The sequence below is a fragment of the Corvus moneduloides genome, chromosome 6, assembly GCF_009650955.1.
Source record: "Corvus moneduloides isolate bCorMon1 chromosome 6, bCorMon1.pri, whole genome shotgun sequence".
Classification (NCBI taxonomy): domain Eukaryota; kingdom Metazoa; phylum Chordata; class Aves; order Passeriformes; family Corvidae; genus Corvus; species Corvus moneduloides.
This window is the reverse complement of record NC_045481.1, coordinates 8133495-8150005: the sequence shown is the minus strand read 5'-3', so window position 1 is coordinate 8150005 and position 16511 is coordinate 8133495. Positions and strand designations below refer to the sequence as shown.

The following is a 16511-nucleotide window of genomic DNA, read 5'->3' as shown; positions in this document are numbered from 1 at the left end:
CTTTGTATATCATGCAACACCCTTTCCCCACAGCATCTCTCTTCTCTTTGATTCTTCATTGCCCTCAAGAAAATACTTCAAGACAGACCTTTGAACATAGAGGGGATGCTCTATGATCATGGACTGAAATGTACAGGCCCTGTCATCGACTGAGACTACCAAACAGGATGGATCATTTCATGGTACACCCAGAGGTTGCTCTTGTAGACAATATTCATGTGATGTTTTGTAAAATTTTTATCACGTCTTATCGTCTCTCCTCAGCAGACTTCCTCTCTGTCTGAAAGGCTGTTTTTAGCTTCCTTACCTCTGCATTTCACACAGGATGGAGTAAGAGTTAAGTCATAAAAGTTATCAGTGATCTGAATTACAGATGAGACATAACGAGTTCAGAGCCCTACCCTTTCTTAACAACAGCTCATGATGGCAGCTACTAACATCTATTTCCAGGCTATTAGTGTTAGTCCAGTTTGGGATAACAGATATCTCTTTTTGTGCTTCACCTTCTTGTCGCTTTGAATCATGAGGCCATGCTGCATCTCTGCCGCAAACAGAAGCGCCCTCTCCTGTGCAAAGGTTCACCTCGCAGGGAAAGAGGGAAGGCAGTGCTGTGCAAACCACCCCAGCAGGCTCTGGAAGAGACGGAGAGGACTGGTAGGTATCACATCCTCTAGACACCGGTTGCAGAAGACATGCTGGGAGATCCAGCTTCGGGGATGCTGGCACCTGTATGCTTCCCTCAATGCCAAAGAGATTAAAAAATTATTGCATCTCTCTGATGCAATCCCCCACTCTTATTTGCTACTGTTAGTTTGTGGTGGGTTGAAAATAAGATGGGCATTCCAAACTGCAAGGGAACTTTGGCATCATTTCACTGTATGAGGAAGTGTCCTAAAAGACCTGTCCCGCAGTGTGAGCTATAGAGTGAAAATATCCCCACTAAGAAAAGCCATTAGGTTGTGGATATTTTTGAAAGCCTGGTTCTGAGTTAGATTTCATCACTCACTACTCAGCAGAAATATGACATTAGGTTGTACATTAGAGCAGCTACAAGGTCACCAACTGCAGAAGAAATTTGTGACATGTAGGGAGTCTGAGTTCATTCCTATGGGGTTTTGCCAGATTTGTAGCAAAATTGTAGCAATCCTCTTGAGGCAAAATTTAATACAGAACATGAAAGCATTTCTTAATCAGGAATAGAATTTTACTTTAAAAAATTGTACTCCTCAGATATAATTTAAAATTGATGAATAAGCAAACAAGTCACATACATCATCTGCAAAATCTAGTTTGGCCAGCTCTAGTTCATAGCCAGAAATTATTCACTTCGTGTTTTACAGTCATACTTAAAATAATCAGCAATGAACTTATCTCCCTGGTACATTATAAGTGTCTGAGACACATGTAAAAATAAGGTAATATTTTATTTATACAGTAGCCCACTCTTCTTTAAGTCAAATGATGGAAGTTATACCCAAGTAAATGCTGAGTATAAAAGAGTGAAATTTTCTAATCCCACCCCCTCACACTGGTGAGCAGCTTGCCTGCTCTGGGCCTTATGTGTGGAGACCTGGCCATCTAAAGACCAAATTGGGAGGCACAGCCTAGGTTATACTCTCTAACTTGTCTTATAGCTTGAGCTGAGTTGGGGAAGTTGAGAGCCAGGTCCAAATGACTATGTTGAGAATTGCAGATCTGATGTAGCAGGTGAACCTTTCTTCACAGCATGAAGCAGTCCCTGTGGGTCACTGGTGGTGTCTCTGTAGGAGGAACGGGTAGAAAAACCCACACAATCATTCCACCCCTCAGATCTACTCTGAACTGAGAAGTGCCCTTTGCTGGGTATCTCACATGTGCCAGTGCTGAGACCTTTCCTTTGCCTGAGTGGCACAGTCAGATACTGTCTGATAAAATAGATCGCATGCTTGAATTATCAAATAAGAAACAGTCACTTTATCTGATGGGATATTTTAACAGCGTGGAATGTTTCTTGGTGCCTTCACTCAGCCATAAAGCTGCTTTTCTTTTTATCCAAAGAAGCCAGAATTCACAGTTTTCCCATGTGGATACATTGCTTGGTACAAGGCCCCTAACCCCTTCAGTAATCTCTCACAGAATATTTTAGTTTGGAAAGCAGCTCTGGAGATTATCTAGGTAAATTTTTAAGTCAGATCAGGCTGCACAGAAGTCTTTGTCTTTAGAAGTCTTTGTTACTTCTAAAGCTTTTAGTTGAGAATACATCTGAACAAATAAACTCCAGGGATTTTCATTAAGAGAAGATGGATAATGATATAGTGATTTAGAACAGCATGCAACTTCAGTAAGGCAGAATTGCAGCTGTTGCATGAGACCCTGACAATTCCTGTCCCCTGCATCTATGGCACTGGGCTCCAGTGCTGGTTCACAGAATCATAGAATATCCTGAGTTGGAAGGGACCTGCAAGGATCATCAAGTCCAACTCCTGACTCTGTACAGGACAGCCAAGAATCACATCATGGGCCTGAGAGTCCAAATGCTTCTTGAACTCTGTGGTGCTGTGACCACTTCCCTGGGGTGCCTGTTCCAGTGCCCAACCACCCTCTGGGTGAAGAATCTTTTTCTGACACCTAACCTAAGTCTCCTCTGAATTAGCTTCAGGACTTTCCCTCAGGTCCTGTCACTGTCACCAGAGAGAAGAGACCAGTGCCTGCCCCTTTGACTCCCACCATAAGGAAGCTGTAAACCATGATGAGGTCTCCCCTCAGTCTTCAGGCTGAACAGACCAAGCGACCTCAGACACTCCTCACAGCTTCCCCTCCAGAGCTTTCACCATCCTCATGGCCCTTCTTTGGTTGTTCTCTAATAGCTTAATGTCTTTCTTATATTGTGGCTCCTAAAACTGCACACACGACTTGAGGTGAGGCTGCATCAGCACAGAGCAAAGTGGGACAATCCCCTCCCTCGACACTCACTTTTTATCAGAGGAAAAACATCAGCGAGGTTTAAATTGATCGAGGTCAATATCTAATTTGCATCCATTTCAATCAGTTCAGAAGCCTGTACCTCTTGTTTCTTCTAAATTCACTGCTATTATTCATCAGAGTTTGCATTCAGACGATGAAAATCCTGAGGCTGGAGCAGTTTGCATGTGCATCTTCAGAGATGAGTCACCAGTGCTCGGGCTGGCAGGGGCTGTTATGAGCCGTGTTCTGTTGCTGAGGAATTCTTTAGCAACAGAAAATTACTGATATTCAGCAAAGTTACAGATACTCAGCACTTTGAAGGTCTTTCCTCGATACCTTAGAGAATTTGATCTCTGGATGCATATAAAAATAGAAATCCAGAACTTGTTAATTAGCACCACAACCGAATTTTATGTTTTTCTGAGAGACAACCTTCTGTTTAGTATTATGTGGACTACTTTTGAGGATAAAACCATTTCACAGATAAATACCAGAGGAGTCATTAAATAATTAAAAAATGAAGTATGTAATAAATCTAATAAATTGAGGATATACAATTTTGGCATAATGGTTCTTTCCAAAAGTGTAAGAATATATAAGAATAAAATATAATATACAGAAATATCTATGGCAATTTTAAGATATTAAAAAGTATTGTATTTACATTAGGACTGGTCAATATTAATTCAATACAGAAATGTCAACGTCAGTAACAATTTCAACATGTCACAGAAACACAACACCACAGATGAAATGGAATGATGCTGTGAATCACTCTACAAGCTCATACTCAAATTGATTCTGTCTGTTAAATCTCAAAAAAACATGAAGAAGTTGCTTAGAGAAACATTGCCAGATGTGTATAATTTTTAAGTTCTTGTTCGAAGACACAAGGAACTACTATCCATAAGTTATTCATAATAAAAGTGGCAGCAGCAACAATGAAATGTCTGAGGGAGTTCCCCAGCTGTGGAGGAAGGACTGTGCTCTCCAGACTTCCAACCTTCCATACCATCTATGAGCCTACCCACATCTTCTACAGACCCCTACACAGTAGAAGTGGGATCAATAACAAAAGGGAAGGGTTAGCTTAGTCAGAAATGAAACACGAGTTCAACAAACATTTGGAGATGGCATAAAAGCAGTCCCCGACTCCACTTGGAAATGTATACATTTTCTAGATATTTCATTGCATTCTAGATCTGACTGCCAAACAAGTAAAGTTTACTAATTGTAAATTATCAAGCATTAGAATTGTACGTTTTAAGAATTTCAGGGCAGTGCAGGATCTTGACTACTGCAGCAGCAGTACTGTTGGTCTGTGTTATCAGGCCGTTGTTTTGCCCTCTAATTCTCCTGGAACGCGTGACGTAGCTGAAGCCATATACTGAAGTACGAGGAAAATGTTCAAGGTTCTTGCTGAAAGACTTACTCGTTTTTAATATTTTCCACTGGTTAACCACAAACGTTAACAGCAGGGCACGTGTGAGAATCTGAACATGTACCTCCTAAAGAAGCAAAAATTTCAACCATAAGAAGAATACATCGTTCTCCTCAGCAGTGCTTTTTTAAAATTTTGCTCAGAAGATAAAACTGGTTTTATTTCATATGAGAAAAAAAGTCAGTCAAAAAATAAGCTTTTAAGATCCTAATTTGAGTAAAAGTAAATTACTTGGTTTATTCCACATATCCTTAGCAAAGCAGTGTTTTCACCAATGATAACTGGTAGGCAAAGTTTGTTGTAGGAGGCAAACAAAAATGTGAATTATTGCTCCCATATAGAGTCCTCAAGGAGTTGCTGGCCCATGCAGGACATGCAAAATAATGTCAGTGTGTAAAGACTTGTGTCCTGCAGCTGGCATTGGGAACTTCTTATTTGTTCCAGTGGCTACAAGCTAGCTGCCACTTTCCTGGTCTCTGCCACTAGTACAGGCCTTGGATGAATCTGTTATTTCTTTGTTTCCTATTCTTTGGTCCCCTCCTCTGATTCTTTTGGCATTTCCGATTTTCTGCTGTCAGTATTGTGAGTAGTGGATGAACTTAGCTTGGATGAGTTCAATCTCCATCTTCTCAGGCTCCTATAACAGTCTTCTCTGACATTTTCACTGACCAGCACGTAGATGATTGGATCGGCAGCACCGTTTGCAGTGCATAAGCACAGAAACACTGTAAAAATTGAATATATCTCCTTTTCAAATGGACATGGGCAGTCCTGATGAAACATAAAGTATATGGCTCTTATTATGAGCACCACATGATATGGAGCAAAGCAGACCAAGAAAATAACAATAATGGCAATAGCCACATACTTCACTTTCGCTTTCTGGCGACAAGTCAAGCTGATGCTTCTTTTTGTAGTTTGGAAGATTCTGAAGTTTGTAAAAATGAGGATTGTGAAGGGTATGGCAAATCCAAATAGGAATCTCGCAAAGCTGAAAGAAGCCAATGATATGTTAAGGGGCACTGTCTCAAAGCAGGTTATCACATTTGTACAATTTTGCTTTACAGCTTCTGTGGTAAATACTGGGGTGTGGATTACTGCAACCGCAGTAAAGAGAAAACAGACTATTATGATGGCCATTTTCTGTCCTCTTCTCCCCCTCGATTCCAGAGAATACACCAGTGCCATGTAGCGATCGACAGAGATGCAGCACAAAAGCAGAATGCTGATGTAGATATTGCAGAAAAAGATGAATCCTGTTATTTTGCAAGCAGTGTCACCCATGGTCCAGTTGTGCCCATTTTGGACATAGATAATCCACAAAGGCAAGGTACTTAAATACATCAGCTCACACAATGATAAACTGAAAATGTAGATGGCAACTACTTTATTCCTTTGGATTTGTACAAATGTAAGCAGAGAAGTTAAACAATTTGCTGGAAAGCCTATACCAAAAACGATGCTGTAAACAGCAACCAGAAGTGTCTGGCTGTCTTTGTAGGGAAATCCTGGGCAAGTGGAATTACAACTTTTGTTTAGACAATCTTCCATTATTCTTTTTCCAGCTGCTGTTTCCTGAGAAACAGAAGACAAGGTGGAAAGTTAGCATTGCATCACTTAAAAATGTGTCAGTAATGTGTCGTAGGTGCCAGCTTGACATGCTAGTGGAGCAAATGGGATGGGGGATGTTTGAAAGGTGCCTCCTCAGGCAGGAACTGAGAAAGAAAGGGTCACATCCCTCCACCTCTGAGAGTTGGACTGGAGTCTGGGGGGTATGTGGAAGCTCTCTTAAGGGGGATTTGAAGTTTTGTCCCTGGACATAAAATCATCCATCTACTTTCTGTCAGTTCCCATTCTAAAATCACACTGTAAATACTAAAACCCCCATCGTTCCTCATGCCATGTATCACCTGCACCCAAAATCACACGCAGGGATCAGCCTACAAAAGTAAGGTAGATGAATATGAAGCTGTAGGGCAGCTTAGATGTATTTGAAAAAAAAGCTGGATTCAGTATTGTCCCCTCTTAAGAATGACTGGAGAAGAGAATCCTCACTGCTGTATGGAGAAGATGGCACAGTACTTAGACCAGTAACAGGACCCGAGGGAATGGCCTGAAGTGGTGTCAGGGGAAGTTTAGGTTGGATGTTAGAAAAAGGTTCTTAACCCAGAGGGTGGTTGAGCTGGTGTTAACTTACAAACACGGTGGTTGCAAAAAGGGCTGGTGGTGAAGAGTTTTTTGCTGCCTCTGAGCATCTGTCACCTTTGGCAGAGGAGGAGAGGTCTTTTCTGGGCTGCCTACCTAACTATTGTGTAGAGGGGATAAAAAGGGTGCTTGATTTCAGGGTCAGCAGTGGTTCTCTGCCCAGACCTTGTCTGTTAGCTGACATACAACAGCTTGTCCTTGACTCAGGCATGCCTGACCAATGTGAGAGCTGCTGTACACCTGCACACCACAGAGGGTCTTGGAGATGTCCCCTTCTATGGTAAAGCACAACAGGTGAATACAGACCATAGTCAGGCAGATGGTGACAGCCAGGGAAGGGACATGGCACAAGTCACACACCACCTCAGTTACTCATCAGCTTGTCTACCCCACACACCTCAATAAAAACACCTTCAGGAGTGGTTGAGGGTGCTCTCTCCCCCCCTCCTCCTGGCTTTGCACACTTCTCTTGATCCTGTGCTTGTCTGAATATTCTCCTTTCTGTATAGCTTCCCCCAGAGCAGTCAGTGATGGTGCAGGGCAGGAAGTGGTAGAAGAGTTCTGTCAACACATGGCTCCCAAAGTTTGTCTTGACTCTTCCCCTCCCACTTTGGCTCCAAGTCTCCCTCCCATGCTCGGCATCCAGGAGGGAACCTCAGGAAGGAGACGTCTGTGGCTTTCTAAGCTACCTGCCTGGGGCAGGCATTTTTCCTTGGTGTTTAGCATATGGACTAAGCCACAGGGCTGGGGCTGAGCCAAAGAGACCTTCACCCTTAAATGGCTGTCAGCTGCCAAGCATGATGCCCCAGCTGACAAACTGCAGCCACCGGTGTGGATTTACACTCTAGAGAAAAAGCAGATGCTGAAGGACTGTCCTGAAGCTTTGGCCTGCCAGCTTGGGAGCTTGTATCCTACCCAGTCAGGATGCTCTAAGTGCCAGCCCCATATCAGGGAGGAGAGGAGGCCACCATTTGCTGTACTCCTCACCTTCTCCAGGCTCTCAGCCCTGTCCAGGGAAAAGTATTCTTCCACTGGCCACTGCATCCACCCCCAGTTCGGAGCTTCACTTGCCTTCACTCAGTTCTCCAGGTCTGCAGAGGGGTTTCCCCCTCAAATGAAGATCATAAAGCAGCACTCAGCATTTTATTAAATTTCTCCTGGTGACATTGCCCCTTGTGTTGACACACCCTTAAGGAGTAGGAAGTAACACCACAATCCACCCTGTGACTAAAGTCAAATTCTCTGTGCCTCTACACCCCTCTTCAATTGAAAGCACATTTATATCTTCTTCTCAGACCTTTAGAGTTTAATGGTTTGATGCTTGGCTCAGCCCAGAAGATTCCCACTTCTGTCTTCCTCTGGGATGTTGAGGCTAACTTGCATCTCAAATATTAATTCAAATGAAAACCAGTAATAATTACACAGCTGAAAAAAACCTATACACTATTTTCTATTAATATTTGTGATGATCAGTTTTGGTTTGAACACCAGAACTGAAGAGATTTATCACAACCAGCAATTTTCAAGCATTTATGAAAGGTCAAACATAGTGATGATGACAAGGATGAGCAATATCCAAGAATGCATTTGTGAGATACAAACTGTTCCAATGAGTTATCTTTGCTGCCCTGTATCTTTCAGTTGAGCAAAGCCCCTCCAAAGTAGCTGTTTTCACTTTTCTGTGGCCTATCCTGATATGCTGGGTCTCACCAACCATAACGAGGTGTTACAGCAGGGACTGGCTGAGTTTTGCATCAACAGCTGAATGTATTTTTGTCAGCAGTCTGAGGCTTCTTTCTGTGTGAGAGTCACTTCATGAGACAAACCGCAGTTATCATGTGCATGTTTCTCACCTTCAGGATGTGCAAAACATCTCATCTTCCAGGACAGAGACATCACTTCTGGCTCAGGAAGCACCTGAACACAAATCACTGGAAGATGGGGTAATCTGCTAGGAATTTGCTGCATGCCTGCTCTGTATTTACACTCTTCCATTTCTAATGTTATGTTGTGTCCACACTGTTAGACAAATAGATAATTAAGTTTCTTACTCGTAAAATGCAGTGGCTCCTGCTGCTCATTTGGGCCTGTTTAATTAATCTTTTCTCAAGAAAAGTCTTTTCAGTAACACTGAAGTGTAAGAAAAAGGGAAGTGAAAACAAGCAGGGAAGCAAAAGGCTTTACTTTGCTTTTTTTTTTTTTTTTTTTGCTATTTGTGTATGAACTACTCATGTGAAACTGTTTAAATTTCCAAAGGAGAAGTTGAAGTGATAAAAATAACCCCTATTAGAAAAAATAAAAAAAGAAAATTACAGATATGGCTACAAGGAAGACAAGGGTAAGTCAAAAAAGCACAATAGTTGGACAGAGACTGGTTGAAAATCTTTGCATTAACTCATCTGAGATACACAGGGGCAGAAAAAAAAAAAAAGGACACAGTAAAATCCATGAGTACAATTACATGAGAAAAGCACATTAATTAATATATTTTTTATTTTCTAATATTTTTCTCATCATCCATCTCTGCCAGGGATTATTGTTAAAGCCGAAAGTTTTGAGGCATTTATGTGGATATTAGGAACAATTTAAAATAACTTCTGTGATGGTTAAAATTAAACAAACTTTCCCTTCACACTTTTCTTCCTGTCTCCAATATCTGTAGAGGAAAACAACCTGCATGTCTTAAAGCATAAATCAGCTTTCAGTGAAAGAGGATACAAGTTTCTCCTGAGGGATTTTGTGTGCTTTCTGCAGTAGAATGTAGTGCTGGAAGTATTTGACACAAGGGTGCCAGCAGGATGTCAGTTGGACACTCAAATCTAATATTGAAACACATCACTTCCCAGATGTGACATTTACGCCACCTACAATGCTCGTCACCAGCAATGTCACTCCTCCAACATCTGAACCTGGGCTTCTCCTTCCCATGCAGAACTTACACTACCTGCCTGTAAAAGATCAACTAATAAACTTTTGTGTCTCTTAACTTGAAGGTGAGAAATTGCTGTGGATTATTTGCTCTGCTGTTCTTGAAAGTAGGAAAAAGGTTTATGGTGTCTTTGAATAGAAAGAGATCATGGCCCATTTGCCCAGCAAGTCAGTGAACTGCTTTATTTTTTTTTCCATTATTAATAAACAAATTAGTAGAGGAAGTCACTCCTATAAGCATATCTCAGCATAAAAAGGAGAAACAGCCATGGCTCCACTTGGTTACCCATCAGACCGATCATTTTTACTGACACACACAACATAGCGGGATTTGAAGCTGTACAATTGGAAATTTGAACATAAACCCATGTATTTTCAAGCAACATCATTTCAAAGTTGAATATAATATATGAATATATAATTTTGACACTATATAGTTTCAAAACTCTGTTTAGAAAAAAAGTGTTTTAAAGCTATCCTGGGAATCCAGCCTGAGCACAACTCTATCCTAAAATATCATTCTTCCACTGGTGAAGCAGGTAACCCCTCTCTTGACTAGTGCTGGTTAAAACAAATTATGGGGCATATGTAGGCTGAAAGCAGCAAGACCTTGGGATTAGTTATACAGCCTTAATATTTAATTCAATAGTGCAGATATGAGATATAATGCAGATATAAGCAGTCTTATAAAGATATTAAAATAAAGATGATATTTGGTAGAAGACAGAAGTTTTTAATCAATTGCTTTTCAGGAGGGGAGGAGCTCAGCAATCTTTCCTGATGAGGGAAAGATACTTGATTTACCTCATGATAACACTGTTCATAGATGTGAACTCTCAATGACTGTAGATTTTTAAATACCTACGTGCAGGTTCTTACATGAATCCACACATCCCCTTCCCCCTTTCCACAATCTAGAAATCCCACAGTAGTACTAAATGTGCCAGTTTGCTAAAATCAGCAGCTGTGGTATTACTAAGGGGAGCTGTCATAATTCAGGTTTGACAAAGGCCCCAGTTTAAGAATGTGATCCTTCCCTGATCTGGGTGCCTTAGTGCCGTGTTACACTACTTGGAGAGGGACTGCTCAGGAGAGAAGAATGTCTGGTAGGTGGGAGAGAAATATGTTGATAAAAGAGCCTCATACTGGGTTTAAGACCACGTTATTCAACATGTATAAAAGTGGGTAAAACTACTTAAATGTAGGTAGGGGAAGTTCACAGGTGAAAAACAGACTCCAAAATCCACCCGTAACAGGGGACTTTTTTCTCCAGTCTCATGATTCAAAGGCTGTGAGGCATGATTTTGGGACTTTAGACCTAGCAAAAGTTTCTCAGTCGTCCCTGAGAGCACCAGAGTGCAGCTGTTGCAGGGCAGATTTACTCCCTGGTACCTACCAGCTTGCATGGAAAACATCCCAGAGCCAGAGGAATGGCTCCATGGCCAGGAGAAGCATCAGGAAGCCCAGAAAAGCTGTCATAGATTTGAGGCTAAACTGTCAAGTGAACATGCTGAGGAAAGTGTAGGTGTTGGAGCAGCAGCAGTGAAAGTGAGCCGCTGAGAGTGGCTCTGCTTCACACCCTCTTCTTCACACCTGAAACCATCAGGCACTTGGGCTCAATGACTTCCTAAAGCTGTTGCAGCTAAATTGGTGGCCTTGGCAGTGGGGAGGGGGGTAATTGTATCTGGCTTCTGTTAAAGAAATGGCTCATTTGAAAACCCAGCTGACCAAACTTTCTTATTGGCTTATGCTGGAACTACAAAGTTTTAGAAGAAGATGAGAGGTGTGATTCCCATTCCTCTCTCCTGCATCAGGGTGCTCATGGATGCTGGTTGAAGCACAGCCAAGTGCCAGCAGTTTGGCACTAGGGGCTAACAAGTGGATGGATACTGTGCTGGATTCCCAAAAGAGCAAGCTGGGATATTGGAGAACAGGCTGGGATATCGGGGAACAGGCTGTTTTAATAAGGTGAGGAGGTCTGGCTATGCTGGCACACTGTTAGAGGTGAATATGTCTCACTGCCAGGCTTAAAGAAAATCTGACTTCAAACAGCTGAACAAAGAAACACCAAGACCTATGTCTAAATGCATGGGTGTACCCCTTAGAAAGGGGTGCTCTGTTATCCTTTAGATTTTAGGATTTCCCCAGCAGCTACTTGTAGTTATCTTCCTCCTTATTCTTGGCCTCCAGGCCTTCAAACAGGAGACTCCTGCTGCTTTTCCTCCCTCTGTCTCAAGGCAGAGGTTTTCAAACCACTGCCATCCCAGGAGATTCACAAATGGTAAATCATACAAATTCTGTTGCTCAAGCTCCTGGAAATCAGAGGATGCTGGATCAGAGGCAAGTGTCCAATGCCACCAAGCAGTGACGCAGATTATATTTGTTCATGACCAAACACATCTGATCAAACTCCCAAATTCACAAGCCTCCCCTCTTCCTGCACTGACACCTTCACTGCAGTCATTACAGTCACAGGGATCACAGGCTCCTTCTGCATCCCCACAATGTGTTTGTCTCTTTCATCCCTCTGAACTCCCCCAGTCAGAGCATGGGTTAACTCTGCTGCAAAGAGTAAGCATGGATAGGATGGTTTCTTTTTGCCAGGAGTAGAAAAATGCAAAGATAGTGTTGAGTTTTGACCTTGTGACAGCAGATGGACTCTCCCTAATGGGGGTCTTGGCACTGCCCTTGTGGGTCTGTACAGAAACTGCTGTGACGTGGGAGCTGCACTGATGGTATCATCAGTACTAAAGATGTTGCTGGGGAAAAACAGAGCAAAGAGGTGCCCAAAGTAATTTCGTGACCTGTCAGACTCGAGCTCACTGGCAATGGCTGTTACTTACAAGTCTAGCTAGTTTCATCTCAAAACTGTTACTTTTGTCTGAAGTAGATGTATCTCAGCAAGCAGGATTTGTAAAGCCTTGTGAAAACCACAGTGCCATCTTTATTGAAACAATCCTATTCTTAACAGAATGCCTACAAATGGTATTTAACAGTGCTCTGAACTTAGACACAAATATTTCCTCCTTCTCCATTTACCATGAAACACAATTTCTTTTTCCTTTTCATCCTATGATTTGCTCTCAACTAACTGGAGAACTCCCATTTTCCCTTTTCACATCTGGGTCACCTCCTGTAGCTACCTACTCCCATACCAGCAGCAGGGCTTCCCCCTTAGCACTTTAGTGATACCATCAAAAACTGACGCTCAAAGATTCCCCTTTGCATGTACACACATCTCTGATGTCCCTGTAAGCCCACTCACTTCTGCTAAATCTGTGTTGTTTTGTCTGAATCCTCATCTCTGATCTTTTCTGAGTCTTTATACATTTACCACAATGAGCATCTCATTCTTTTTGGGACACTTAGGGTCTACTACCCAGTTAGTAGATATTTCCCAAAGTGTAGCGCTACTTGTGTGATCACGGTGAGGCTGTAAGATCAAGGTCTCCCCAGGAGGCTTGGGAAATGCTGAACCTGAAAGAGCTGTCTGCACTTTCAGGCAAAAATCTGAACAGAGGGGGTGCCCAATTCAAACTCTGAGACTTCTTTAAATATATTGTCCTGTGTACAGAACTTTGGAAAACATGTCAGAAGAAAATCAGTCTTGCCCATTACGTACTAAGGTGCAGAATAAGTGTTTTGTTCTGTTTTGGGTTTTTTTCCCCCCATACACCCCTCTTCCCCACAATGAAATTACTGGAAGTTAAAGAGCTGCTGGTTTAGAGGCAGCAGCAGATCTGAATGGGATTATGAGAAGAACAGGTTTAAAATAAACCCAGATCCTCTTTGGTCATTGGCAAAGTAGTCAACTCCGAAAATATTTGACCAAAAAAGAAAAGTTAATTTTAACTACAGTTAGTCTCCACATTCCTGAGTGCCAGAGATCAGCAGTGCTGATGAATAAAAGGTGGAGAAAAAGAAGGAATGTAGTGTATCCAATTAGTCGCTATAGACCAGCAGGTAAACTTAACAATTAAATGCCTGCCTTGCTTTTCCAGCAGAGTAAGGATGAGAGGAAAGGCTGGATGCAATTCTCCTCAAAAGAAACCCAGCATTCATATTTCTATTAAAATTCTCTATTCATGCCTCATGCACTGCAGTAATAGCTAAAACTAACCTCACAGTAACCTCTATTCTGCCAAAATCCTTCAATCCTAATAATCATCTATCCCTGACTAGAACTAAAGTTGATTTCTAAGAGAAATATGTTTTTTATAGGAAAGGGAAGGGAATTTGTAAGGAAGACAGGTGGGAAGGACTGCATCAACTGCAATTAATTAATGGAGACCCAGCAACGTTATCAACCACAAGGAGATTTAGACTATGGTGAAACATCAGCACATTCTGCAGTTCTTGAGCACAAACACCCGGCACGGAGAAACAGTGCTCAAAACAGAACAAAGGAAAATGTTGCTAAATAGAAGCAATGCCTGGACTCAGAGATGGAATACTTACCTTTTCTTTCTTTCTTTTTTTTTTTCCCCCTTTTTTCCCCCTTGGTTTTTGCAGAGGAGGCGATGGAGTGCTCCAGCTCTTGCCGCGCTCAGAGGCTGCTCTGACAGAACTGCAGGAAGTAGCTGACGATACCGCGGGCAGCCCTAAATGCTGTGAGCTAAAAGAAGCTCTGGTGGCACACCTTCATCCTCAAGTGAGTCGCTTTTAGTTGGGGTACGCACAGGAAGCAGAGGCTGCTTTCAGCGTCAGCAGAGCACCTAGAAGGAGAAGCAGCATTAAAAAAGTGTTTGCTGACAAATTCTGTCGCTTGTACAGGGGTGGGAGGTTGCTTTTGTGACTGCCAGACTCTTGTTTGGGCTCCTGCTCTAGGCATGCACCTCAATCACTGCGCAAACGTGCTCCGGATGGACAAGGGACCGACGAACTGCCCCCAGCCCTGTGGCTCCTCAGGAGCAGGGGGCCTGCGGGAGGTGCTTATTCCGTATTTCTGCAGTGGAGGTAACTCCCACTCTGGGTGCGACACATGAACTCACCTGAGTACGTGTGAATTGGCTGGGTATTGAAAAATGGGAAGCAGTATTAGAGCCCAATAAAGGGAGTGGTGATAGGTGGAAGAGCCTATTCTGGTGCCAGTTGGGATAGAAAAGGCTGAGAATGCTAAAGAAGATTAGATAGTGATTTCAGCACCTTCTAGAAGAAGAAGAATTCAGTTGCAGTAGTTCGTTAATAGCAAAGGGCATTGATAAGAAGGATCATATGATCTTTACCAAGTGCCCTGGTTCAGGCTTAATGTGAAGGAGGAAGAAGATCCCGATGTTGTGTTGCCAGACTAGACCTTGTTTGTGAGACCCGTTCCATGTGGTTTTGCAGATGCAGTGTTTCACTCAGTGAAAGTCAGTTAAAGCCAGATTTATAAAGTTTTCAGGTAACTTCTCCATCAACTTCTACCAATTCCACTTGCAGTGAGGTGCTTACAGGGCCCCACAAGGATCTGTCAGTGCTTGCAGGCTGCTGAGGGTTAAAGTGGGACAGAATGGATCTGGGAGGCAACCTTAGGCAAGCAGAGAACTGAATTCACTTTTGGTATCTGTATTGAAAGTGAAACATTTCTTCTGAAAATTAAAGAAATGCTTGGTATGTACTTTCATTCTGATGTGAAAAAGTTTAGTTCTGTTCTGCTGGAGAAAGTTTCTGGGGATGGGCTTTTCTGAAAAGAGCAATTTATTCTCAGGAACCAGGAGGAATTGGGAAGGAAGAGGCTGAAGCTGGTTTCCATCTGTGGAGGAGAATAGGTAAAATTTCTGTCTGTACCAGCTCAGCCTGACTGGACATAGTGCTGGAACCAGTCTGTGCACTGCCTCAAACACATGATTGCATCTTGTTCCTTCTCAGTGTAGAAATAAAACCCAAAGGAAAACACAAAGAATGAAGGAATAATGTTTCTGAGATGACTAGAGCTGTTTTCTCTTTGTAGATGACCATTCTTCATTCAGAGCTGTGGAATAGAAAAGAGCAGAGTGCTCTTAGACCTGAGAAACCGGAGTTTTCACAGAGACCAGTGGGGTCCTCTGTGGTATTTGTAATGTACCAGTTCACAGATCCCATTTGGCTGCAATCAGCTGTGGGGTCAAATACCTGCCTGATTATTCTTTCCCTGATGCTGGGTTTAGGATAGTCAGAGACACATTTGCATCTTTCAGCTGGATTTTATGATGAAACTCTGAAAATTGCATAGTCCTCCGTAGAGAAATGAAAGGTGACGCATCTCTGGCCCTTGATCTTCCAGTCAGACTTGAAAAATATTACTATTTATCTTCTTCGTGCTTCTCTCAGTAGTGCAGCCCCAACTGACATCACCCACAACCATTTTCCTACAAGATGAAGACTGATCCAATATTTCACGTTGGAAGATGCTTTCAAGAACTTTTGACAAGATCTTCTGTGACTAGAGATGAACACAGAGCTAGACCTTCTGTGGGCAACAAAACCAAACCAAACGTTTCAAGTAAGTTTACTCTGTTTTCAGGAGAGATAATGCAAGCAGCACAACAATATAAAGTTTGGCCTGAGCTGTATTGTTCTGGTGTCTTACCTAGGCAGTGAAAAAAGATCAGATGAAGAACCATTTAAAACAGAGAGCAGAAACTCTCTGGCCAGATCCAATTGAAGTAAGTGGAAATGTTTCTTTTCACCTCAGTGAGTTTAGATTCCGCATTTTGAGAATATTTCTTTCTACCATTTAATTTCTGGGTGCTATTTAGCTAGTTGTCTTTAAAGTAGCATGTTAAAGAAGTTAAGCTGCATATGAGATGTCTTCTATGCACTCTTCATCATTTTACTGCTGGGGTACAGTGACTGCCCATAGAATATGAGAGGAAAGGGTCCAGCCTTGTTTTAACTCAGTTCTGCATAACACAGAATTTTTTCACAGGATTTTCACAGCACTGTGATGGAGCAATTGCTGTGCCCGACTGACCAGTGAACAGAAATAACTCTGGAAGACTTATGGGGTCCAATGAATTTGAAAAGCTTGAGT

The 16511-nt window shown here is 42.3% G+C and overlaps 1 protein-coding gene across 1 annotated transcript; it reads right to left on the bottom strand.

Moving 5' to 3' along the window:
- Positions 1 to 1405: 1405 nt before the first annotated feature.
- GPR132 (G protein-coupled receptor 132) lies at positions 1406 to 11724 on the bottom strand. The gene is given in 3 exon segments (XM_032113073.1): positions 1406 to 4918; positions 4921 to 5959; positions 7577 to 11724. Coding segments are annotated over 3 exon segments (1176 nt in total). The 5' UTR covers positions 7634 to 11724; the 3' UTR covers positions 1406 to 4838.
- Positions 11725 to 16511: the final 4787 nt, after the last annotated feature.